This window comes from Ptychodera flava, chromosome 19 (genome assembly GCF_041260155.1).
Source record: "Ptychodera flava strain L36383 chromosome 19, AS_Pfla_20210202, whole genome shotgun sequence".
Lineage (NCBI taxonomy): Eukaryota > Metazoa > Hemichordata > Enteropneusta > Ptychoderidae > Ptychodera > Ptychodera flava.
Genome location: NC_091946.1, coordinates 24,468,642 through 24,495,960, shown reverse-complemented (window position 1 = coordinate 24,495,960; position 27,319 = coordinate 24,468,642). Strand labels below are relative to the sequence as shown.

General features: G+C 37.3%; 1 protein-coding gene and 1 long non-coding RNA gene across 2 annotated transcripts; both read left to right on the top strand.

Moving 5' to 3' along the window:
* Nucleotides 1–733: 733 nt before the first annotated feature.
* Nucleotides 734–27,319, top strand: LOC139119011 (baculoviral IAP repeat-containing protein 7-B-like). The gene is made up of 6 exons (XM_070682624.1): nucleotides 734–1,756; nucleotides 23,370–23,563; nucleotides 23,991–24,030; nucleotides 24,183–24,487; nucleotides 25,108–25,336; nucleotides 27,180–27,319. Exons 1-4 carry the CDS (start codon nucleotides 1,414–1,416, stop codon nucleotides 24,260–24,262), a joined length of 657 nt encoding a protein of 218 aa, XP_070538725.1. The 5' UTR covers nucleotides 734–1,413; the 3' UTR covers nucleotides 24,263–24,487; nucleotides 25,108–25,336; nucleotides 27,180–27,319.
* On the top strand, nucleotides 2,139–3,811 carry LOC139119012 (uncharacterized). Its single transcript, XR_011548833.1, has 3 exons — nucleotides 2,139–2,280; nucleotides 2,613–2,652; nucleotides 3,674–3,811. It is a non-coding gene; the product is annotated as an uncharacterized lncRNA (long non-coding RNA).

Genomic DNA, 27,319 nt, shown 5'->3' with positions numbered 1-27,319 from the left:
ATATATATATATATATATATAATATGTATATATGTATATATATATATATATATAATATATATATATATATATATATATATATATATATTACAACAGATACTACATTGATCTAAATTGATCCTTAAGAAACTCACTGTACCAGAGTTGAATGAAATTAGTTTGTTAGAATATGTGCAAAGGAAGATCATGGGAAAAGTCTGTAAATTCAAGTCATTTGCGTAGAAAAGACATTGAAGTAGTGATACGGACAGAAGGCTGTGGAAGCCGTAGAAAACAACGGTAGTGATGATGATGATGATGATGATGATGATGATGATGGTGGTGGTGGTGGTGATGATGGTGATAATGATGATAATATAATGACATCGATAAAATGAGCAGTAATACGCGGATCATGGAGAGAACAGTATATACAATGTACACAAGTATAACATAACAGTGCGGTGTCGCGAAGAGCCACAATTTCAGTTGAATGTGTTCTTAACAAAGTGTATTTTGGTTGTACCGGTACCATCCCGATCATAACAATGAATGCGACGTTATGAACATTGTATTCTAATTATCTGTGTACAGTATCACTGAGTTGATTGAACAAATTCATTGATCAGATATTTTAATTTTGCCTTTTTCCATAGGCATATACCGGACTGCATCGATCGAATGCGAGAGACATCACTCCAAATACTTTTACCACAAATCGACCTACGTTATAGAGTCACATTGACTGGCCGAGTTTAATGATGGCGCTTGGATTGAATTCGGAAGTAGCGCGTCTGGCAACCTATGTGTCATGGAGTATAAATATCCCTGGGTTTTTTACTCCCATATCCCTGGCTAGAGCAGGTTTATACTACACCGGTAAGGGCGATGTCACGGAATGCTTCTCATGTAAAGGAAGAATCGGTCGCGAAGATCTCACAGGCCCTGCCATGGAAGTTCACAGGCATCAACACCCGAACTGCGACTTTGTCAAGGGCACAGATAGAAGTAACATTCCACTTAGTGGAGGTAACAAACAAACAGAGGAGAACGCCCGAAAGCACAGCGAAGATGACGAACCAAGCAACAAACAATCAAACGAAAGCGGAAACAATAGCAAAAAGAAGAAAAAGAAGAAAGGTAAAAACAAGAAGGCGTCTGGTAACGAAGAAAAACCCAGTGGTAAAGATGATGACACAGACAGTGGCGTTATAAAAATTTTGATCTCAAAACGATGAACGACTTAAAGAAGCAGACAGAGTTTTGAAAAGTGAATATAAACGATTACTGACTTTCATATACTGGCCAAGGAATGCGCCTGTCTTGCCTGAGGAGTTAGCCAAGGCGGGTTTCTATTACGCAGGGACAGACGACTATGTTCAGTGTTTCTGGTGTAGCGGTATCCTCAAAAATTGGCGTCCAGGTGACATACCGATGAACGAACATAGGTACTACTTTCCATCTTGCAAGTTTGCCAGGGGCGAAGAGGTCGGAAACGAGCCAATGCGACTTACTACTTCAAAACAGTCAGAAAATAATGTCGGATCAGTGGAAAGACAAAGACCGAGGGATCCCAGTCGAGTTGACGTTATCGGAAGTAAACACTCGGAAAGAGACACCGGTGCAGGTGCGCATGCGCAATCAGAGTATTCGTCGCAAACACTACCACCAAAACATCCTGAATTTGCTGACAAAGCAGTACGATTGGACAGCTACCGTCAATGGAAAGGCAGCGTAGCACCGGAACTCTTAGCAATTGCCGGGTTTTATTTTACAGGTACAGTGGCGCCAAACATTATGAAATTCTGGAATTTTTACAAAGAAGCTATGAATGATCTTTCTGTAATTCTCTGATAAGTCAGTCTTGAGGAAAACTATTTTATCTGATGCAAAAAACATCTAACGATTCATGAGACATAAGCACTCATAGTTTGTCAAACTGCAACAATAAAACACCAATGGAAAGTTCAAATACATTCTGGACTTTTTGATATTTTGATATGCCATGAATTTTCAATATTGTTTCATATAACAATGAATATTAAAATACCGCTGATTCATATAGAGGAGAATGGACAATAATGCCAAACGTTTACGTTCTCTTCATAGGTATCGAGGATAACGTGAGGTGCTTTCACTGCGACGGTCGTTGAGGAATTGGGAACCGACAGATGAACCTTGGATAGAGCACGCAAGATGGTTTCCAAGTGTCAATTCGTGTCAAAGCACAGGGGCACCGCATTTATGAAATACGTGGCGGAGAAATATCTAAAACCTAGTGCTACGCAGGCGCCGTCAAAGGTTAGTGACAATGGTCATGTAATGATGACTCAACTATTCATACCTGACAACTAGTGCGATTATGACAGTCACTGTTGTTACTTTTCTTGCTCAACATAAGATTTCAAATTTTACGCTTTCAAACTTCGCAGTATGAGGAAAATCTTAGTTATAAAAAGTGAAAAGTTATGCAATAAAGCATGTATACCTATGATGAATCAATGTTTTCGAAACTATCATCGACTAAGATTGTTCGCTCAAAAATCTTTAGGAGTCATTCTTTTTAGGGAAATATCACTGCAAAATAAAACACCGACAAAATTAAACATAGAAAATTGTTATGTGTGTTTCAGAGTGGGCGTGGAAATGGAGAATTAGCTGGCAAAACGCTCGGTAAGTCTTCTGCTGTCAATTGAAAAACAATTGTAATTGACCTTTGTGTCAAAAGCTCAAAGCATAAAGAAGATTTGTATACTCTGAGAGATCCGGTTTTTGATAATGTTATCAACTATAATGTTACATAGAATAGGATTAAATTACTCAGTAGTCTGATAGAATAGAATTTACTCGGTAGTAGGACAGACTCCTTTTTATGTAAAAATTTTCTCACTCCCTTTTCCTTCAAGGAGAAAGATTATTACAGTCAAACATCTTGTCATCAAGTCCATTAAATACATTTTGAAAGTGTTTCTTCGGCCAACAGAAATTTGATGCTGGACAAATATTCTAAGTTCTCCAAGAAACCTTCAGGGAATTTACAAAATGTTCCTTATCTTGGCTTTTTATAGCTCTGGGGGATAACCATTTTCGTTTTAGTCAGGGGCATTCTTCATTAACGTATGCGTCACTATTTCGTGTATGTCCTTGTTCGTTCCTTTATTGCAATATAGTATCATTGCCAACGAATTTAGTTCGGACTTAAGGTAGTATGCGCCTTGAAAGTGAAATATATACTTTTGCACAAACTTTCCTTCAGGAATCTTTCAACCATTCTCTTTCAAAATCAAGAATAAAACTTCGGGGTCACGGTGCAAATATCGGTACTAGAGAAATAATCCAATATTTACCGATATTTGAAATTCACAATGGCCGCCATTCCTCTGTTAATTCTAGGGGGAAAATAACATTTCCGAATTTCGAAAAACTAGATAAGGTTTTCTTTCACCAAAAGCTTTAAAATGAACCCCACAAGTGGTAGATCAGAAAAGAATGGTAAAAGTTTGAGAGTCTGAATACCTGTCCCCGAGGCACGTACATTACACACGAGCTCTGATGTTAAGTTGACTTTAATTTAGAGATTATTTTTTCGCAGATAAATCAGGAATTAAATCTTGCAGACAAAACAAAAATATTGGAGAACACGTTAAAAGTTACATTTGATGTGCAGTATTAATTCTCTGTCTTCATGTTCCAGTTGCTCAACAGGTAAACGATTCATGAGAACCGACACAGCTCAAGTTGTGTTGGACATGGGTACAGCAAAGATATGGTGAAGACAGTTGTCGAGAAACATGTTAAACGAAACGAGAGTGTTTCAAAAGCACCCATGACTTGTTGATCGCTGTCTGGAATATGGAGGAAGAACAATCCTCGAGCAGCAGATCGCCATTCGACGAAGACGATAGCGAAGAAACGGATGAGCAGTTGCTCGGTGCAGTTGGGGGAGTTCCCTCACTTACCCTAGAGTCTGACCCTCACGATAAGTGGACATTAGATTCAGGTAATCAAATTGAAAACGTTGGCAAGCCCGACATACTAACTTTCTACGACTTTAGATCAATATTTTACTCGTCAGCAACATGTTGCCACTTTTCATTTTAGAAAGAGTCTTAGTTGTCCTGTCTTACGCAGAAATCATTTCAGCACTGACGGAAACAAACTGTACCTATTGTTGACACGGCCTTCTATTATCTACAATATTGCAGAGATGGCATGCAAGAACCATAAATCAAGCAGAGAATGTAAGGCAAAGTTGCACATAGATTCACTACAAAAATATTCAACAGTGGTTTCGTTTAGCTTTATTTGCAAGAACGTCATTTTCAAAATAGAATAAGTCATTGTTAAAGCCCACCCCTCCCCAGCCACACGACGTCACAACAAACGACCAAATAGATAGATCAATATAGTCAAATATGTACAGTAGCTTTCATCACAAGAGCTCGATCATGTTGAACTTCTGGAACGGTTCTGAAAGATAATTTTAAGTCATTATACAAATCACATTGTTCCACGTCTGTTAACGTCTTAAATTCTACGACAGTTGATTGTCATATCGTTGTAAACTTTTCCAATCATCAGTCACTCGAACGTTTTGTCGCTCGATGTAAAACTTCAATCATTATCTTATTTCAGATCTGAGCAGTCAAAAAGAAATGCTTGACGAGCTTGAACAGTTGAAGCGAAAGACGATGTGTAAAATTTGCAAGAACCGTGTTGTCTGCATGTTGTTCCAACCATGTGGACACTTGGTGACCTGTGATGTGTGTTTTTCAAAAATAAGAGAGTGTCCGTTCTGCAAAACTACGATATGGAGTTCGGTCCGGGGGTACATGTCTGAGGACCGAGTGCAAATGCCGGTATGAGAGTTATAACTGCAGCGTTGCTCATCGAGTTGCTTAACGAGGTGCCTCTTGTATAACTCGGCCTTCACATGATGTATTAGTGTCATATATTAGGTTTATAGTTTCTACATATTTTTCTCAATTATTTCGTGTTGCAGTGATACAAACATATTAAGGTAGTATATTAAAGGATTTAAACTTTTGCTCAAATTTCCTCATGAGACTATAAACCATTCTCTTATCAAATCAAGAATAAAAGCCAGGGGTCACCTCGCAAAAATTTAGTGCTAGAAACAAATGATCTACCATTGACCGATATTCGAAATTCAAAATGGCCGCCATCCCTCCGGCAAAATACAATTTCATTTTTTGAAAAAAACTAAGAAGGTGATCATAATTAGGGTTTGTTCCTTGCTCAGGTGGTAAACGGTCAATCGTTGTTTTGAAGTAACTTTACTGTTATAACATTTCTGAAATTTTATCTCTGTATCGCCCATATTTTGTCTGTCTGTGAAATCCCGAATACCAAATTGAATCAGCTAGTAAATGTCTATTGTTGTTTCCCTTTAGAACCCCATAGATAGATAGATAGATAGATCGATAGATAGATAGATAGATAGATAGATAGATAGATAGATAGATAGATAGATAGATAGATAGATAGATGGATAGATGGATGGATAGATGGATGGATAGATAGATGGATAGATAGATAGATATATAAATAAATAGTTGCGCAAAGATTGCCTAAATTTAGGATGAAATATTCTGCGAGAGAGAAAGAGAGAGAGAGAGAGAGAGAGAGAGAGAGAGAGAGAGAGAGAGAGAGAGGATCAACATGAGAATACATCAAATATGTTAATTATTACTACAGTTTCATCCGTGTGCACACTATTATTTTCGATTTGGATCATACCTTTCAAATGGGGTTGGTATGGCAAATAAACATTTGTTTTAATTTCAGCCGTGTGTCATTTTGTTGTCGGTAATATTAGAACCAGTCTGAACTTCAATATTCCTTAGTGTTTTTGTTTCGCTCCTTGATATAAAGATTAGACAATAGACTCGTAAGGTAATATATTACGTTAATCGTTTTCAAACTCGTTGGAAATATTCATGTCGGAAATGTTCTTTTGTACTTATACGCTGCACAAAAACAGTTGCGTTACTTTGATGAATATGAAAAACACCTAAAAACCACTTTGAGTTGTCTTTATACACAAACATGTAGCTTTGGGATTTTTTGGTTGAATTTGTTTTCCTTTTCTGATTTTATACTTTGCTGTTGTATCAGTTTGATTTATACAACGTAGTTTTCATTTCCATGCCACGAAAGTTTGGAATTCATTACCGATTGAAGTGAAAAATTTGACCAGTCTGTGCACATTCAAATGTAAACTGAAAGGATATGTTAAAAGAAATGTTCCCCTTTAATATACTTTTGTTTTCTTGTATTGACAGATGATTTTTTCCTTTTTTCGAAAATGTATGAGCCCGATGAAAATTACTATTTCAGTAACTCGGCCGCTCAGTAAAAGTGTAAATAAAAATAAAAAATAAACACGGGGAAAACAGCAATGGGACACTCATTATATTCTCAATTTAAAGGACCGGGGTCGGGGGGGGGGGGCTGTCATAGCACGTAAGACCTCAACATAAAAGTACTGAGATTACCCAGAATACATCTCGTAAATTACATTTAATAACTCCGAAATTAGAAAACGATCTTACCAAGTACATTTTTAGGCTCTTTAACAGACCCATATGCTATGACTTTGCATTGAATCATAGACAAATCAGGAAGGTACTTAAAGCGCAACAAACACTTTCCCCATGCAATCACGCTATAACACACATATGTACAATGAAACAGATAATGTGTCATGTAGCATAAACAGCTATATCATGTTTTACCACTGCTAAAGGCCCCAACATTACAATGATATGCGAATTTAATCCACCTGTCCGATTATATCCAATCTGTATCAGGGGCTTTCCCGAGTTTCAAACCCCAGAGTGTAACAATATAGAGTTGGTCATCTGACTTTGAACAATGCGTTCCTTGCGTTTGCAAATCAGCGAAACGGCTATATTCTAAAGTGATGTATCAGCTTGGAAGAGAGCAAAAAAAAACCACCAAAACATTTGAGTGGGTGGCTATGACGTTTTCCAAAGGTCTAGATTTTGATCTCCATGTTTTACATCGATATCAGACAAAATTAAACTGACAAACCCACAGCCTAACATCTTGAATTATTTTTTTTTTTCAATGTGAGGAAAAAGAGACTTCAATGTGCACATGTCATTTAATTTTCGCGTTTGAGCTATAGCACTGCAAACTTTTTTTAAATATTTTAGAATGGGGTGAAAGTTCGTCTGAAACTATAATGGAAAGTAAAGAATGAAAGCAACAAATGATTTTTCTCTCTGTTTTCTATGACTTTAATACTGATTGCTCCTCACAAACCCCGAAAATAGTGGATTGACACGCTATTTGCTAACAAACCCATTTTACAGTGAAAGCCAGCTGAGAATGAAAGGTGAAGTCGATCTAAGTGTTCAAGGGACAGTATAGGGGAGTATACCATCTGGTTGTAACAATTGTATAACATTGCAATGCGGCCCCGTGTCACACTATATAGTAGCTGAGTCAGAGACAAGCTGTACTCTTATCTTTGCCTCGGGAATTCTTTGAGTTATCTGCCCCAAAAAGTTAAAGTTAAAAAGAGAACTAATTATTTTACGGATGGTTGAATAATTTGAATCATTTAGTTTCCCTTTCCTCCAGAAAATCACACGCAAACACACAAGTTCTCACTGGCTGACTTGTTTTATCACAGTTGTTGTTGTTGTTGTTGTTGTTGTTTATAATAGTCGTGTTGTCGTTGTTGTTGACCGATAAAATTCAACGAACGTAACTATTGTGTGTGTTTATGTTCCAAAACGTAATGGGGATGTCCTAAGAAACACTATACAGGGACACTAACTATCATTATTTGACCCAATGCAACTCTCTCCCAACGTACACTCTCTTTCTATAATTACACAAGGCGTGCAACCTAAACAGGCTTCCAGCTCATGCATCTAATTTAGTCCGGGCGCTAGAATAACACTCAAGTCACGAGTGGTGGAATGAAAAGTAGCATGACGAGACCTGAAGTAGACATAACAAAGCTATTTAGGTTTCCTTCACCTCACGAAAAAATCACTGGAAAATCCGCGATTTTCAGGTTGTATTAAGCAATGATGCAGTTCTGACGCCATCCAAGTTGGGCTTTTGAAATTAGCCAGTTGCATGGTCTGTAATGGAAACCGTGGCCAGCTATAATTATGTAATGATTATTATATATCCCACAGGCGCTCCTTAGCTGGGTAGTCTGCTATAAGTAGATATAGATTTTCGGATCGATCTATTGATCCCGTAGTCGATATGCCCGCCACTGCAACCTAAATACTCATAAGGTGTGCAACAGAATCACTCAAAAAAAAAAAAAAAACACGCGATCCGGCTTGTCAACTGGCCGTACGCTCACACAAACATTCAGAACTACACTCCCATATACCTAGTTGGATCACAAATTTAACCATCTCCTCGAAAATCACGCCGATGAACGTGTTTCTCGCGTCATCTTGAAGAAATCGGCCGTGTTTTGAGACCAAGCGCAGTGGTAATGCGGCCTGCAGAACGATTTTACCATATGATGTATTTTTTTCTACCACTGATTGGTGATCAACGGCCAAAACGAAGGTCATTGCAAGATGTCACTGGTGAAGTATAGTTGAACCCAATCAGCAGTGGAAAAAATTTACCGTAAAATATACAACCCCTTGATAGAAGTCGTTCATTGTTTTTTGAAAAAAAAAAATTGATGGAGAATGAAAACTGTTCGCCTCTGCCCTTCTACTACGAATTCTGAGAAAAATTAATCTTTTCAAGCTCATAACATTCATCTTTCCTTACTGAATTGGAACACTCCCCGCTTATCCTCTCACGATTCCAAGAAACTGAAAAACCTCAATGGTTAGTCTCTCCTGAAGGCGGGAGAATTGCACCCGAAAAGCAGTCTTGGTAACGAGCTAATTCGAGAGGCAGATCATGAATAGACTCTTTGTGACACTCACGTGAAGGGTAAGTCCAATCTGGCCCCAAGTAGGTCGCTGTGTAAGATCAGGTGCTGAATACTGTCCGACGGCGGCTTGGCATACTGGCCTTTAGATCGACGAAGTATGCATACAGCGGACACACTTGATGCTTAAACTTGACATCCAGTGTTACAAGAACATAAAGCTTCAAAAGATTTCATATGGCTAGGCTTTGGAGAACGCATGGGTAACACATGAATTAGAATTAAAGGCCGTAATATATCCCATCGATTGTAAGAATTACATGTAATGTCTGTTCATGCGTAATTTCAGAAACAGTTGTAGTATGGCAAATTGTCGCCAGAAAGTTGTTGGCAAAACCGTCGTACGAGGCGCCAAACGTAAAAAAAACCGATTTACATGCATACATGCATACATACATACATACAGACACGCATATATATATATATATATATATATATATATATATATATATATATATACACATACACATAATCATATGCGTAGGCATAGAGTGTATTCATTCAGACATTAGATACATACATACGTTCATACATACATCATACGTATACATGTACACACATAATTTCGCACAAACATGCATTAACACACACACTACACATACATACATACATACATACATACATACATACATACATACATACATACATACATACATACATACATACATAGACTATAGAGCCTGGACAGGGGTCGAAATTTACATCGAGCCTCGCCGCGAAAAATTTTATATACATAGGACCTCGTTCTGACTTACTGATACAGCTGGACCTCGTTCTGACTTACTGATACAGCTGCAAAATTTTAAATACATAGAACCTCGCTCTGACTTACTGATACAGCTGGACCTCGTTCTGACTTACTGATAGAGCTGCAAAATTTTATATACATAGAACCTCGTTCTGACTTACTGATAGAGCTGCAAAATTTTATATACATAGAACCTCGTTCTGACTTACTGATAGAGCTGCAAAATTTTATATACATAGAACCTCGTTCTGACTTACTGATAGAGCTGCAAAATTTTATATACATAGTACCTCGTTCTGACTTACTGATAGAGCTGCAAAATTTTATATACATAGTACCTCGTTCTGACTTACTGATAGAGCTGCAAAATTTTATATACATAGGACCTCGCTCTAACTTACTGATACAGCCGCAAAATTATATATATATATAGGAACTTGTTCTGGCTGACCGATACAGCCGCAAAACGATGGTGTGCGTTCCCGGCTTTGAAGGTGCTGGACGGGAGGAGGTAGGCCTCTCGCGCCGCGCTGGGAAAACACAGTATCGTCCGCAGGGCCATGGAGCTAAGAAGGTACCATGGCAGGGCTAAGAATGACCCAGGCTAGGTGCAATTATTTTAGCCCATATGCCGTGCGCTGGCTTTTCTGACCTGTTTTCTTTCCAGCGCTGGCCTGTAGCGGCTGCTGCTTCACAGCAACACATAGGAAAAGACCGCGCACAGCCCCGCCGGCCGTGGGCTGCCTTTTTGTGGCTAGACTCTGGAAAGACTAAAGCTAATACACGCATAGTGCAAGCGCTTATGCTTTTCAAGTGCATTTGAACTTTCAGGGTTATTTTGTGCTAGCGACAACAATGACCGTGGTATTGCTATCAGGAGAGATCACCACTGATCTGGGCTGTTCGTAGAAGAAAGGACATGCGCTAGGCGTCGACCACACAGTGCTCGTTCACTGCAGGTCACTGCAGTCGGCTGTGCAACCTACTTTTGCGGTCTACAGAGTTAAGAGAATAAAGACAAAAATTTTATTTGGAAATTTTGGTGCAATAAACCAATGCACTATGATGGATGAAGGCAAATTTGTGTAACAAGACAGCAATTCTTGGTCTTGGGCTTTCTCGGGGCATTCGACGCAAGGAGAATGGCGGTACACAGAGCATGGTGCTTGGTTGTATTTACGAGAATAAGAAATGATCAGGCATTCCAATTCACCAGTCAATCAGCGACACTCAGCCGATAGAGTATGTGAGATTCATTGAACATGGCATGGAGGTAGAAAGAGATCTCTTGCGACCACCATGCCGTCTTCCATGAATCTCATATACTCTGTCGGTTGAGCGTCGCTGATTTACTGCTGTTTTGAGTGTCTGATCTATTCTAATTCTCGTAAACACAACTGTTGTATTAGGGACTGGTCAGTTTTCTTTGGCCTAGGGGGCGGTGGTTATTTTTTGCCAACGTCAAAAAGTATCTGAACCCCCCATTCCAACTTTTGAAAACAGGGTGACCCCCTGTGTGAAACAAAGGTAAAACAAAAGGTGGAATATAAATTCAGTATATATATATATATATATATATATATATATATATATATATATATATATATATATATATATATATATATATTTGGGGGTATATTTTCAACAATCAGTCATTCTGTGTTTTAATGAAATTGGTGTCATGTCAGTTGTAAGATAGGAACTTAAAAGTGTCAATTCTAAAGTTTGAGTACAGTATTTTGAATGAGCTGTATGTATTCCAACTCTCTTTATGCATAAGCAGATGTCCAGAACTATTGTAAGGAAAATGTGATTGAAATATTAGTGCATGTTTCTTTCTAATACTAAATTCTCATAGAGAAAACAGAAAAGTATCAGGAACTTGCCATGCTTTTCATATGAAGGGCATGCTGAAAAATATGTTTGATATTTTAAAGAAATGCGCCCAAGGGCGCGCCGAAAAATTTTAAACATACAGATATCTCAAATATATATATATGTCAAATATATAAAGTTTTGCACTAGGGCAGGGCTCTAAAAATATGTCTTATTATTATTAAAGTAACACGCCCGAAGGGCGCGCCGAAAAATGAAACTCAATGCTGGAATTTGTGGCTGGCACAATGCATTTTATGCAAGTATGAGCCCTTGTTGAACTTGAAAAACACACTGACCCCCTATTGGGCATTTCAAAAACATGGTGACCACCCCCCATCACCAACGTCAAAAACAGGGTGACCCCATGAATCCACCCCCCCCCCTGGCTGAAGCAACTGACCAGTCCCTTAGCTACATGCTCGCGTGTACCTCCATGCTCCTTGTGTCAAATGACCAGAGGAAAGTCCAAGACCAAGAATTGCAGTCTTTTTACTCAAATTTATCTTCATCCATCATTGTGCATGGGTTTAATCGCACTAAGATTTCAGTATTAATTTTTTGTCTTTATTCTCGTAACTGTGTAGACCGCGAAAGTTCGTTGCACAGCTGACGGACTGCAGCGGTCTCAGTGAACGATAGTTGTATGGTTGACGCCGTTGTATGGTTGACGAGTAGCCCTGCGTACAGGTCTGTGTGTTCCCGGCGTTATACGGCCTCCACCACAGCCGTATAACGCCGGGAACACACAGACATGTACACAGGGCTAGGCTACAGGCAGCCCAGATCTGTGGTGATCTCACCTGATAGCAATACCACGATCATTGTTTTGGCTAGCTTACTAGATCAAAATAAAACGGAAAGTTCAAATGCACTTGAATAGCACAAGCGCCAGCACTATGGGTGTATTAGCTTTCGTCTTGCCACGGTCTAGCCGCATACGATACCGGGCAGAGTTCAATCACACTTTCTGCGAACAAGCATCACTAGGTATTACACTTAATCCAAGACGAGTCTGTATGTAAAATTTTCCCACCGAGTCTGTGTATAAAACTTTCCAGCTAGCTGTATGTAAAATTTCCTCACCGAGTCTGTGTATAAAACTTCCCAGCTAGCTGTATGTAAAATTTCCCCACCGAGTCTGTGTATAAAACTTCCCAGCTAGCTGTATGTAAAAATTTCCCCACCCAGTCTGTGTATAAAACTTCCCAGCGTGCTGTGTCTTCAGAACGAGTTTGTATGTAAAATTTACCCACCGAGTCTGTGTATAAAACTTCCCAGCTATAGCTGTGCCCTCAGAACGAGACTGTATGTAAAATTTTGCTGTGTGTAGTTGTATCATCAGAACGAGGCCCGATATATATAAACTTTTTGCAGCTGTATCGCTGTATCAGAACGAGGTTCTATATGTAAGAAATTTACTCAGCTCAGCTTCATCAGAACGAGGCTGTATATATAAGATTTTGCAGCGCTGTCAGATACTGTAAACGTCAGCAGCTGCCTCGAAAACGAGGCTCAATGTAAAATCTTCGAGCTTGTATCAAAGTCCGATGTATGTATGTATGTATGTATGTATGTATGTATGTATGTATGTATGTATGTATGTATGTATGTATGTATGTATGTATGTATGTATGTATGTATGTATGTATGTATGTATGTGCGTACTTATTATGTATGTGTGTATGTATGTATTCTACATGTATGAATGAATACGCTATATGCGTGCGCGTTTTTTTTTCTATATGTATGTATACGTATGCATACGCAAACATATGTGTGGGGCAATTTATCTGTATGTGTGTGTATACACACGCACACATATATATGTATATATATATATATATATATATATATATATATATATATATATATATATATATATATATATATATAATTATATATATATATATATATATATATATATATATATATATATATATATATAATATATATATATAATTCCTCTCTCTATATACATTTTCCACCTTTTCTATCTCTAAAAAAAGCTTGATTGTGTAAATTTTTTTTTTTACATTTGGCGCCTCGTACTGTCGTTTTGATATTTTATTACATGCCTCGATGTGAGTGCAAATCAGTGCATTGGTTTGAATAGGAACATCCGGGGACTTCAGTAGCGGACGGGGTGAACGATGTTCTGACCGGTTTCCATGGTTACCGGTCCGGTGAAGCCCTTCGACATTTTCGCCGTCAAAGTAGACGCTTAACGCTAGATGTAAAATATCCATGCGCATACTGCAATTTTGACTTTCGTTAAAATCTGTTCGATGCTGGTCGATAACGGTAAAATTGTTTGAAAATGCCCTGCATGTAACTAAATGTCATATAGCATTAACTGTGGAAGGCATGTAATAAAAATAGTATTGCCTGAATACATTGGTGTATGTGCCCTTGCAGCTTTCGGGCACGTAAACTCATGTATTCAGGCAATTATACATAGTCTTCAAACACCGAAAGGAAAGTTCGGCTGGATCTAGTGAATAAGTACATGTACACGACTTCTACAATATCGTAGCCTATAGCATCTCGACCTTGTCTTTCGACCTTCGAAGGCCGAAAGACGATGACGAGATCCTAGACTGTAAATGATATCTTGACAGTGAAGCAGAGCTGCTCACCACAGAGTGTGTTTCGAAATTAATAACTAATCAATTAATGTTCAGTTAAAATAAATCGCGTATCTTTAAACTTTACTCACTTGCGATAACATGAACAACATACACGAGATATAAACACTGAGTGGAGCTGCTTATGTCCGCTATGAGCTGATGTATTCATTAGAACATTGCACGGTTCGTAAGGTTAGACACAATTAACTGATTATCCCGAACTTTCTATGTCACACACACACGATGTACAACGAGTAGAGTGTATGAAGAGGCCGTCAAATCACTGAGAAAGAGGGCGAAAAAGTCGGGGCGTTATTTTACAGCTAATTTTATTTCTGTGTCGTCAACTATGTATAATTGTCAGTGGCCATCTGGCAGCCATGATACGGTGCATAGTGATGGAAACATGCCACCGGAGTAACCGAATTGTCCCCTGTACCTATTTTAGTTTCGTGTCATTTCTGATGTATACGTGTACCATTTATGTCAGCGAGTACTGAGCGTTTTGTATTTTTATATTGCCAAATGTATTAGAAAGATCGTACGGCAAAGCACTCGGCCTTACCAGTGCTGTTCCAGTGCTGAATCAATTATTTGTACTTTACATTCTCCCTTTCACTTTTTCTTCTGGTCTTTTTCACTTTTATGTTTCATTCCCTGATAGTTTTCATCGTTCAGCCAAGGGAAATACGAATGACGTAATGGTGACACGGTCATTACGTGACGATTATTCCCCAAGAATTTGTCATTTTTCGCTAAATAACGTTGTATGAAAATATTAATGTCACGACGAAGTTGAAGGCTATGGTGCGGCCCGGTCACAGCTTTAGTACTGTACTCGGGCCTGTTTAACTTCAAATTGGAACGTCGACGACGTCCGAAGTTAAGGCGGTCAGGTCCAGGCATACGAATACGAACCTCCACAATGTAGGCGACAAAACTAAAACATGAGGACTCGAAACGTGTGCATTGCATGTATTTTGTTAGCTGCCAAATTATAATTGATTTTTTGGTGAAAATTTCACCTCACATACAAATTTCGAAAACGGAACACATGAGGTCGCCATGTTTTTTGTTTTCATTCCATTCAAGGGCACATCGAAGATAGTTTCAGACGCAACAAATTGATGACAGCGATGCACGGGGTATCGTGGCGTAGAACGGCCACAGGATACATTCCGTATTTTTGTCAAGAGAGGAAAACATAGCTTGGGCATGTGATTATTTATGTCGAAACCTATCTTTACTCTAATTTATTCTACCAGGCATTGTTGTGTGATGCCATTTAATTTACGAGACTGTTGTTTCAAATTGTTTCAGCTGAACACATCATGCGTTAACTTAACCATGCACACAGAGTGCATTCAAAAGACGCCGAAACGGCAAACTATGTATGAATAGTCAAAAACGGGCAATATAGTTTCGTTTGCTCCGGCAGCCAGGGCGGCAATGCTTCGCTCACCGTGACTAACCTCTCCCACAGCAGCCCTGGTGGTACATTTGAAAAAATATTTTAAAACTTTGTATTTATGAGGAATGATTAAAACATTTCCTGTTTTTCTCAATGTTTAGACGTTGTATCTGCATAGTAGACTTCTGCAAATACCGAACATTGTGGAAAAAAGAATGGTTCAGCAAGAAATTAAACGTCAAAAGAGAAACGCTGATGGGAGTGTGGCGCAACCCTCCAACGAACATGTTTTTCCTACCTTCGACACAAAAGTACAACATTTGTTAGCTGTGTGACACAGTTTGGAAATCTTTGAAGTCTTGTTGGCAACAACAACAACAACGGAAAAAATAGCTCATGAATATTCATGAGTGTTATCGTGTAGTTATTTCTTCTTTACTGAATGACCTCGCGCAGCCCATTTGTCACCGTGACAACAAGTTTCCAGCAAACATCTTGCTGAGTGTTTAGTCCCAATAAGTCATGACACAGTCGAACAGGTCGTGTAGATCTACGCTGTATATCGGGCGAGAATGGACTCACCTCCAATAGGCTTTCGATCGGACTCAATTTACAATCAGGTTGGATAGAGATCATAGCTTTCACGGCGATTCTCCGATTTACGTATTATGAGTCGAACACTACCATGAGTGGCTTCTAGTGTCCGCCGGATCTGTCGTTCTTGTTTGCTTTATTTATGTACAGTACGACGCAGATATGCGATTTTTCCGTTGATGCTAAGCATGCTTATGCTAAATTCCATCGTTGCTCAAGGGGTCCTGGCGTGCGCTTCAGAGCAACATCAGACTGACTATGCGACGGTTCAGGTAGATGGAGCTCTCCAAATTTTCGCCCAAACGTTTGAGATCGAGTATTTTATGAAACTTAATTTTAAGAGTAATGGTGTCTAATCAAAAGTGACCGTCCATGCAGTATTTCTCCCTTAAATAATTGAAATATGACCAAAGAAAATTAATATTGATAACGACAGTCGATTGGGTAATCGGGAGAATGTAGTAAGTAGTATTACCTGCTTTCTGAAGTCGACATTTCAGTCTCACGTCTTTATCTTGAACAATTTTAGTAATTTTCGTACAATTGTTTTTCAAGGAATAGATTCTCTGAATATCGCTTCTGGAAGAGGTCATTTGACAGTACGATAGTGTTTAAAATAATGAAGACAACTAAAAAAACCGGAAGTACATAAATTTTCCAACCGATGTCATTGATGACAACTTCGTTCACAATATTCTCATTTAGTATTACGGTCGTTTAATCCAGTTATTTGTTAGGGAAGCATTCAGTTGACAATCTTCTGTCGCTTTAAGTTACTTAAGGTATAGTCATGCAGAATAGTTGTAACCGTCGCGGTATTTCAAAAAAATAACATGCAAGTTATCCTCGAGCCACAGTCACTTGTGGTTCGATACACTTCGATGGCCGCTTTGGCACGCATTAGAAATATAGGAAGTCGGGAAATGGAATAGCCGCTATACGCACGTACAGCCGAGTTCGGAGCGGATTTTCCTGACAAAAAGCTATAGTTTACTTAATAAACCAGCATCGATGGCTTCCAATACGTCTCTGAATCCACCTGTCATAATCTATCGTCAATAACGATCTCCTTGCATTTTTGATACGATTTCTGATTCTTCTCTTGATTTTTTCTGAGTGTCTACAATGTGACGTAGTACCATGAAAAAAACAACGTCCCCTCGTCTTTAGCCATAGCTGTGACTATTCATTTTAGCCTCACCTGTAGACATTAGAGAATATGATAGTCTAGAGGGCGATGCTGTATACTAAATATAGGCTGTAGTTCATAACAAGTATAGGGAGTCTATTGGGAGTACAGATGTGCATTATAAGTTTGTGAGATGAAATCCTATCAGAAACAAGTGAGAGCATGTTGATATTAAGTCGGAAGATTCCACAGAACAGCTGATATGGAAGGATGTTTTGAGATAGAGAAATTTTTTTTTATTTTATAGAACAATATCTGCTACTGATATCTGTTAATATATCATGCATTTATATCCGTTGAGATCGAACTGACGGCCAGTGAGCGTGATGCGTGACAAGACTGAAACATTTAAATTTGTTTTTGACATGTCATTACAACAATGATTTATTGCCATTAAAGACATTAATCATTATTACAATCTAGATTTGCTGCAATTTTATACATTTTGATTGAAAATGAACTCAAAGTTCCATCATAAGATGGTGACAATGATATTAAAATGTAGAAAGCAAAAGCTGCTTGGTGTTGAAGATTCAAAGTCATTTATCATAAACATCACATGTTGATAGTATTGTGAAAAAAATAAAGAGTAAACTATATCTTCTTGCCAGAATTTTAGCATTTTTACCAGTTTCAGCAAGGCGTCAGTTTTACATCAGTTTCATTTTACCATATTTTGATTATGGTCTCGGTGTTTGGGGTTGTTGTAGTCAAAAAGGTATGGATCGCTTGAACTGTCTTTTAAAGCGGGCAATACGACTGATTTTGAATTGTGACATTGGTACCTCATCCATTGAAATGTTTACACTTCTACAAGGTATCTGCTATCCCATCGCTATAAGTACAACCTAGTAGTGTCTGTTTACAAGGGTATGTTGTGGCCAGTCTCCTACATACATTCGGGATATGATAACAAAATACGATCCACAAAGATCTTTAATATCTGTTTGTAATAAAGTTCTACAAGTTCCATTTGCTGGAACCGAATTATTAAAGCAGTCTTTTCGAGTAATTGCCCGTACAACGATTTGCCTACAAGAAGTTGTATAAGTGTCAGAGTTTTTAAGCAGATTTGTTACAAATTTTATCGACAATGCTTTTTAGACACTTTTACATGAAACCTGTCTGTGTTGTAATGTTGATGTTATCCTGTACTTTGTCTTCTGTGTATAAGTTTTCTTTTGTGCTCAACCCCTGTAAAAAGAGGCGTATACCTATCATGGCTACTGAGTTCAAATAAAGTTTATTTTGTTATTGTATTGTAATAAGATATTTATTGCATCAAATTGTAAACGATTTAAAAAAGATACGTATTTAGTTAGGTAAATCGCATAACCTCATCATTAATTAAACCTGTATTTTCAATCTAATCTAATCTAATCTAATCTAATCTAATCTAATCTAACAACATAACATAGCATAATATAATATAATATAATATAATATAACATAATATAATATAATATAATACAATACAATATAATATAATATAATATAATATAATATAATATAATATAATATATATTATGTAATATAATATAAGATATCATAATATATAATATAATAATATAATATAATATAATATAATATAATATAATATAATATAATATAATAATATAATATAATATAATAATTATGTAATATAATATAAGATATCATAATATAATAATATAATAATATAATATAATATAATATAATATAATATAATATAATATAATATTATATTATGTAATATAATATGATATAATATAATACAATACAATATAATATAATACTTGTAGGGGTTCATCTTGAAGCTAATGGAGTAAATAAAGTTTACGCCAGCTTAGTTTTATATTGAAAATCGGGAATATTCCCATAACACAGGGATGGCAGCCATTTTAAATTTCAAATATCCATTAATATTGGTAAATTAGTTTTACTAGTACCAAAATTTGCAGGGTGACCCCGATTTTTATTCTTGATTTGGAAGAAAATAGTTGAAAGTTTGCTTGAGGAAAGTTAAGCAATCTTTTTCATTTTCGAGGCGCCAAATACCTTAATAATTAGGTTGAAAGGGGGCTCCTAAAAAAAATCTTTATGGTTTGCTGAATGTGTAATTTTCTATGCATAGCAAACAATCCCGACTGATTCAATTTTGATTTCTGTGTTATTTCTACAACTAAAACCTTAGCTAGGGAAATGTTGTCCACTAAATGCCTGCTGAAAAAAAGTTGGCGGTAAAGTTACATCTAAGAGGAAATTTTACATTTACTCTTAAACTTAATGCAGTATATTATCTGATCTCTGTCACGACATCTCGAGGCGCGCCTACAGGTCCATGAGGGCTCCCATAGAGAGCCATGCAGCCAAGAATGTGAGGTCGCCACTTTAAAACCAAGAAGAACATTACAAGGGGTCATCTGTGCTTGAATATTGCGGCGTATGCATTTGTAACTCGATGGAACGTTCTCAGTTAGCATATATCACGAGGCGGACCAGCAAATTTAGTCGCAGTGGGGGGGGGGGGGGGAATTGGGATAAAAATGTTGTGGTGCGTGGTTTTGAATGTTATTGAATGTTCACACCAAAGATTAAAAAATAATCAAATATTTTTCAAGCAAATGCGTGGATATGTCCGTTATATATTTATAATGATTATAGATTTTATCATGTCAATATCCTGAGTCGGTTTATGTCTAGGTCGATGTACGAATTCTCCTAACCTGCCATCACAGGCTAGTTGGGAGAAGGAGAAACTTATGGAGCGGGTTGGGAAAATTGTGAAATCATCGCCTATTTATGTATGTGAAAATATCTACGGGTATACAACTCCCTCCAAATCGGCAGGTTGGCTGTCCATGACTAACACGAAACCTACAGACGTGTTATCTCGCTCCAAACTGACAAAATAGCCGAATCGTGTTGCATCTGTTAGGGGTCGCAACCCCTTTTGAACTTTGTCAAGATAGGTTGTTTGTAACTCGCCGTCTGAACAATCGCATGTTATACGCCGGAGCATGTACATGAACACGTCTGCAATGAAAAGATTTCGACTGACATTGTCGGTCCACGTCGATGTAATACCCTATAAATAGTGAATCCGACTTCCTCATAGGAAACCATAGTAAAATTTTCAGGTCTCTGTCAACCTTTGCAGAAAGCAAATTTAAGACGTACTTGATCATGATCAAGACACTGCCCCCCCCCCCCCCGGCAAAATTACAATAGGATTATTCAGAACATCCAGCGTTTTTTTCCCGTATACCTTATATGATTCATCGAAAAAAGCCCAACACGCCAACCAGTAGAAACACAAACTCCCATAGACGAATGCCAACTTTAGATGACACACCTGTAAGTGAGAAATGACGTCATAAAACCGGGACAACATGTTTGCCTTCGCATAAGATTTCTTGATCACATACTAAATATACTAAATGTTAACCGTGACGTCAATCTAATCATAATTTTGGTCATCATTTCAAAGCTAGTCTTTCAAACAATTTACGATTGTGGTTGTTTCACAATCGTGAGTGTAATGTTGATGAACTATTTGTGGATTAATTGTCGTGTTGTGTACGTTTTTTTATCTTGTGTGTCCATGCATCAGGTATGTGACTAGTTTTCATCTCGAGCTGATGTAATTTCAGTAGTTTACTTTCTTTGCATATATTAACGTTTTCAATTATTCGTAATTTTACACTCAAAACATACATTTCACGTATGTAATTTAAGCTACACACGGGCACAAATTTCTTAATGTCTTTAGATTTGTAAAATATTCGAGGGTTTTTTATAAGATCGGTATCCGAAATTGGTATTTGTCCGAGCCGAAAGATGGTGTATTCTCACCAGTCTACCTGCCATCTCAGGCCAGTATTCAACAAACGTCTCTGGGAGCTATTATATAGGAGTGTAAGAAAGTACCAGTAAATCAGCCGTTAATGTTTACGCTCACACAAAGATCAACACAAAATCCCTTCGCAATACCGCAGGAGCAAGTTGAATTTACGGCAGTGTCAAATGCACACAGAGGGTATTCCCATGTGTAATCTGTCTGGTAGAGTTGACTTTTCAGATCCTCAGATCCAGATCCTCAGATCCCCAGATTCAGATCCTCAGATCTCAGACCTCAATCCTACAACTTCAGACGCAGATTCGGAATTAAAATTTCACAACTTTCAAAGTTTGATGAAATATACTGATAAATAAAATATAACTTAGATTTGAAAAGGCTTTAGAAATTATTTTATTTCTATCTTGAATCTTGAACTTAAAACTTCGATCTCAGAATCAGAACGTATTCAGTCGAAGACAGGGTGCGCAATGATTCCACTTGTTATGTCATCACGTGAACGTTCCCTCTATAGTCAATACATAGAGATAAATACACCAGCGATCGAACGATCAAGACCGCGACGATCATGTAAATGCTGGCTATCGGCAGTGCGTATTTTACCATCGTTCGTAATATTGATGGAGAGGGAATATAACTAATCCATGTTGGAAGCCAGTGACCCCGGGCTAAATCAGAATTAAGGGGGTCGGTAGAAGCAAATTAGCTAATCTGTAATTGTAGACCCGTGTTCGTTGAAACTTATAAGCGAAAAAGTTTATGTGGACGTCCGACTATTTTGTTTTTGCGTATTTTTATCAAAGTCAGGACCATATTTCATTTTTGCATAGTGTTATCAAAATTTTATCTACTTACAGAGAGAATATCGTAACCCTTCGTATTCCCCCTTCCCCCTTCGTTTTAGTTTTTCCCCCATGGCGTCACTTGTAAAATGTCAATTCTCTCTCTGCACTTTGTGGATAATTGTGACTAAATTTCCCGTATTTGATGATTGGGTACAACATTATGCGACGTTTGCAATGTATTTGAATGGAAAGACTAAGGAGCGACGGGCGAATATTTATAGTGACGCTGAACATTGGGAGTAACCCCGGCGCCCGGTGTCCTTTGACGTGGTTCAAGTATGTCATTTGTGAATATTTGAGTGGGGTGAACGCGATGATTTGTGTCCGGTTTCTTACAACACTACAACGTCAACTGTCTTTGTTCAAGAGGGGCATTCTGTGTAATATAGCATCCATTTTATGCAAATTTTATCCCCGGGAGGGCAATATCTAGATAATGCTCCTGACGGGGGCATTATCTAGATATTGCCCTGCACCAGAGTAAACACTAAAAAGCTCGCGTAAACAAATATTTTGTAACAGGTGCATGACATGCGACTTTATTACATGTAATTTATTCGTTAAACACGTTCATTTTTTAGTCATTTTGAAAGAAAAGCTTCCATTTTCTGGGATAACAGCTTCCACGTGTACGTAATTTTGTAGACTTCTGTGTTTCGTGTCGATGGTTTCATTTTCTCCACTCTCGCTTTCAACCGCTTCATTCTTCATAGTTTGCTTGTTGTGTTTGAAGTCACAGGTCTTCGGTATTTTCGAGTTTCCTTGAAGCACCTTGCCAACTTCAAACTGCTGCTCAATGCTGGTACGCTGTAATGGTATAAAGAATATAGACATCTAATGGAATATACTAAAATTACGGTACTTAGCCTTTCGATTCTATTGAGTGATACTGAATACATTAAATTATAATAGTTTGGCATACAATTTGAATTAGCAGTAGTTAAAGAACTTTTCGGCCGTGACAGCATTGAGCTCTTATCTATTGGTATAGAAAGTATTATTCGTCGCGCAATGAAAATCTAACCTCTCATAATGTGTGTGAAAGCTTAAACGGCAAAAATGTGCTTTGACAATGTGCAACAATTCATAATAATGAAAAAGCTCAAACCTGTCAGTTTCTTGAAAATCTCGACACTTTGATATTACATAAATTTCCAGATTCTTGTCACATACAAAGTAAACATTAGAGATTCTAAGCATTGATTGTGTGAGTTCCGTAAAGAATCAAGTGACCGACAAATCATGTCAACACTTGTCTTATAATGAGGATTTTTGTTCTCTCATCGTAGGTATCGAGGATAACGTGAGGTGCTTCTATTGCGACGGTACATTGAGGAATTGGGAACCGACAGACGAACCATGGATAGAACACGCAAGGTGGTTTCCCAAGTGCCAATTCGTGTTAAAAAACAGGGGTTCTGCATTCATGAAATACGTGGCGGACAAATATCCAAAACCCTGCGCTCAAAATGCAGCACAAAAGGTAAGTTACAGCGATCACGTCATTATATATGAAACATTTACGACCGAATTAATTTCACTTCTTTGACGACCTAATTTGTTTCACTCCTTTATTGACTATATCACGTGTTCTGAGCCTTGTCAAACTCGGCCAGTTTAGTGAATTTACACATACTCAAGCGCGCTTCACCGCGTGTTAAACATCTCACAAAAATCTAACAAAAGTGCCATGCTATACACATACATGTAACAGATAATCATGAAGCAATACATAACATTATTACAAATTTAGGTGAGATTATTGACCAAATACAAACTATGATTGCATAGGCATTCTAATAATATAGGAGGATTTTATCGATAATGCGACTCCAGAATAGCGCAGTTAACTCAAAAGCCTCTGACCATATTTCAAAATTATTAATGACATTATTACCATATTTTTTCAGAATGTCCGTGGAAAAGGGTCCATGTCCGGAAAAATGCTTGGTAAGTTGGGTTTTTTTCACCATTGTCTTTGACATACGCAGCTTAACATTAGCTTATACACAAGATAATGTCACATAAATTATGAATACAATGTTCATACGCGTATGTTATTTATAGCTATTTATAATGTTATAAGGTTTTTCCATTTTTAGCAATGCAACAGGTAAATGACTTCATGAGAACCGACACAGCTCAAGTGTTTTGGACATGGGCTACGGAAAAGATATGGTGAAGTCAGTTGTCAGGAAACAGTTGAAACAAACCGGAGAGTGTTTCAAAAGTACTCACGACTTACTGATAGCTGTCTGGGATATGGAGGAAAAAAGTTCTGCGAGAGGTAGATCATCATCTGATGAAGGTGATGATAGCGATGAAAAAGACGAACAGTTACTTGGTGCCGTTGGGGGAGCCCCTTCACTAACCCAAGATCCTTACGAAAGCGAGCCGTTCGAATCAGGTAAGCGAATAGAATGATCCTATATTACCAATTGAAATGCGTACTACTTACGACCTCTGAAGGTTACACATACACCCTTCGCAAAATGAAAATAGGTTTTCTACATCTAGCAGACCAGTCATGTGAACTGTGCTGGTCCAAGTCACTTCAGAGTTGATAAGAACAATGTATCATATATTATGCCTTTATCAAAGCAACATGGCAGTTTTTAAGCTTGATCTTGTCCAAGTCTCACCCGTTAGTACGATTGTTAGGTTTGATCGCCTATATAACGGATAAAGAAAATTATGCCAGTCATGATAGATAGATTTTTACGTATGCTTCCTCATTGAAATGTGATTCTGCTCATCTTGCTTGCTACTATCCCACGTTAAAAAAAAACATGCTGGTTATTTGAGTCATACCAGCTCGACCCTGGGCGATTCATGACTCAATAAAGATAAGCGCCTGCGCTTTTTAATATGAGACGACCCTGAGTTACAGGTCGAAGTTCGAAAAGAAACACAACATTCATGGTTGGTCAAATTTCAAGAGAACTTTAAACAGAACCTTCTAATTGGTAGTCGTTAAATTGTTTCATTTCTTGGTTGAAATTAAAGCACAAATCAATTTTATTTCAGATTTAAATAGTCAAAAAGAAATACTTGACGAGCTCGAACAGTTGAAACGTAAGAAGACGTGTAAAATTTGCATGGATCGAGACGTATGCATGCTGTTCCAACCATGTGGACACTTGGTGACTTGTAATGTGTGTTCTTCTCGGCTAAGACAGTGTCCGTTCTGCAGAACGACGATAAGAAGTGCTGTCCGGGCTTACATGTCATAAGAACCAAAATGGAGAATCCAGATGTGAACTGAAAATGCTCACGTGTTTCATTATTATTGCAGTTATGTGTAAATTTGAACTTTTGGCACATGTTTGCAACTTCATTGAAAGTATGGTGATCAACATAATGAACAATATTCACCGCCCATTAACTCTAAAAGATCATGAAGTATACAAATATGTAATTAGCTAGAATAAAATACCTTCTTTGACTGCTGTCATTGTACCACCACTTTATATAGCAAGTGTAATTACCTTTAGCCAAGTCCTTCAAGCCATATATGCCAAACTGTGAAAGCTCATTAGATATGCAAATTATAAATTAGCTGACATGAAAATGTTAAATGACTTTCGATATTGTTTTAACCTGGTATAATCATCAATGTACACAGCATGTTTTGCCAACTTTGATCAAGTAAATCCCAGTATATATCCCTAATTAGAAAAGATCATTGAAAATGCAAATTAGGAATTTGCTGAAGAAAAAATGCTTAATGACTTTCAATAATGTTGTATCATAGTATCTTTAATGTATATAGCAAGTTTCATCAACTTTGGTCTAGTCAATTCAGATATATATCCCTAATTAGCAAAGTTCATTAAGTATGTAAATTAGGAATTGGCTGAAGTAAAATGCTTAATGATTTTCAATAATGTTGTATCATAGTATCTCCAATACATGTAGCAAGTTTTGTCAACTTTAGTCGAGTCAATTCAGATATATATCCCTAATTAGGAAAGTTCATTAAATATGCAATTAGGAATGGCTGAAGAGAAAATGCTAAATGACTTTCAACAATATGTATTATAGTGTCTTTAATGTACATAGCAAGTTTCATCAATTTTGATCAAGTCAATCAGATACATATCCCTAATTATGAAAATTCATTTAATATGCAAATTAGGAATTGGCCGAAGTAAAAATGTCTTTTGACTTTCAGTATGTTATATCACAGTATCTTTGATGTATACAGCAAGTTTCAACCACTACATCAAGTTAATTCAGATATATATCCGTAAATAGGAAAGTTCATTAAATATGCAAATTCGGAATTGGCTGAAGGAAAAATGCTAAATGACTTTCAATAATGTTGTATCATAGTATCTTTAATGTATATAGCAAGTTTCATCAATTTTGGTCCAGTCACTTCAGATATATATCCCTAATTACGAAAGTTCATTAAATATGCAAATTGGGAATTAACTGAAGTAAAAATACTTAATGATTTTCAATAATGTTGTATCATAATATCTCCAATACATGTAGCAAGTTTTGTCAACTTTGGTCAAGTCAATTCAGATATATATCCCTAATTAGCAAAGTTCATCAAATATGCAAATTAGGAATTAGCTGAAGAGAAAATGCTAAATGACTTTCAATAATATTGTATCGTAGTATCTTCAATACATGTAGCAAGTTTGGTCAATTTTGATCATGTCAAATCAGATATATATCCCTAATTAGGAAAGTTCATAAATATGCAAATTGGCAATTATCTTTCATGTCACCCCTTAATGGTTTCCACTGCTGATATATATTTGTGTGATCAACATTTGTAGCAAATCTCATCAAATTGTGTGCAATGTTTTCTAATGAATATCCGTTTTTTCTAAAATCATTAATTATGCAAATGAGCAAAAGTATGTAAGCCACACCCATCAAAAACTAATCAGTTCTTGCCATTTGCATACTAAATTTATGTACCAGATTTGATTCTGATCTAATGAGCCGTTTTTGAGATATTGAGTACACAGACAGACAGACAGACAGACAGACAGACAGACAGACAGACAGACAGACAGACAGACAGACATTCGCTGCGACATATGCTCACGTGTGTGAACACGTGAGAAAAAATCAAGAAGGAGACCAACGCTCACCATAAATCGTCTTCTAAGCAACAAAGACGAATTTGAAAGACCTTAAGCTTAAGTCGAGAGAGCAAAATTAAAAAACTCTCAACTACCGGGATAGTTCCCAAAGCAAACAAAAAAGCGCAGATGAT

Bases quoted from the DNA above. Each gene is read 5' to 3' on its own strand.
- LOC139119011 (XM_070682624.1), top strand. From the start codon at position 1,414: ATGAACGAACATAGGTACTACTTTCCATCTTGCAAGTTTGCCAGGGGC. The intron at 1,757-23,369 runs GTACAGTGGCGC...CTCTCATCGTAG, and splicing joins TGCCGGGTTTTATTTTACAG to GTATCGAGGATAACGTGAGG. The intron at 23,564-23,990 runs GTAAGTTACAGC...ATATTTTTTCAG, and splicing joins CTCAAAATGCAGCACAAAAG to AATGTCCGTGGAAAAGGGTC.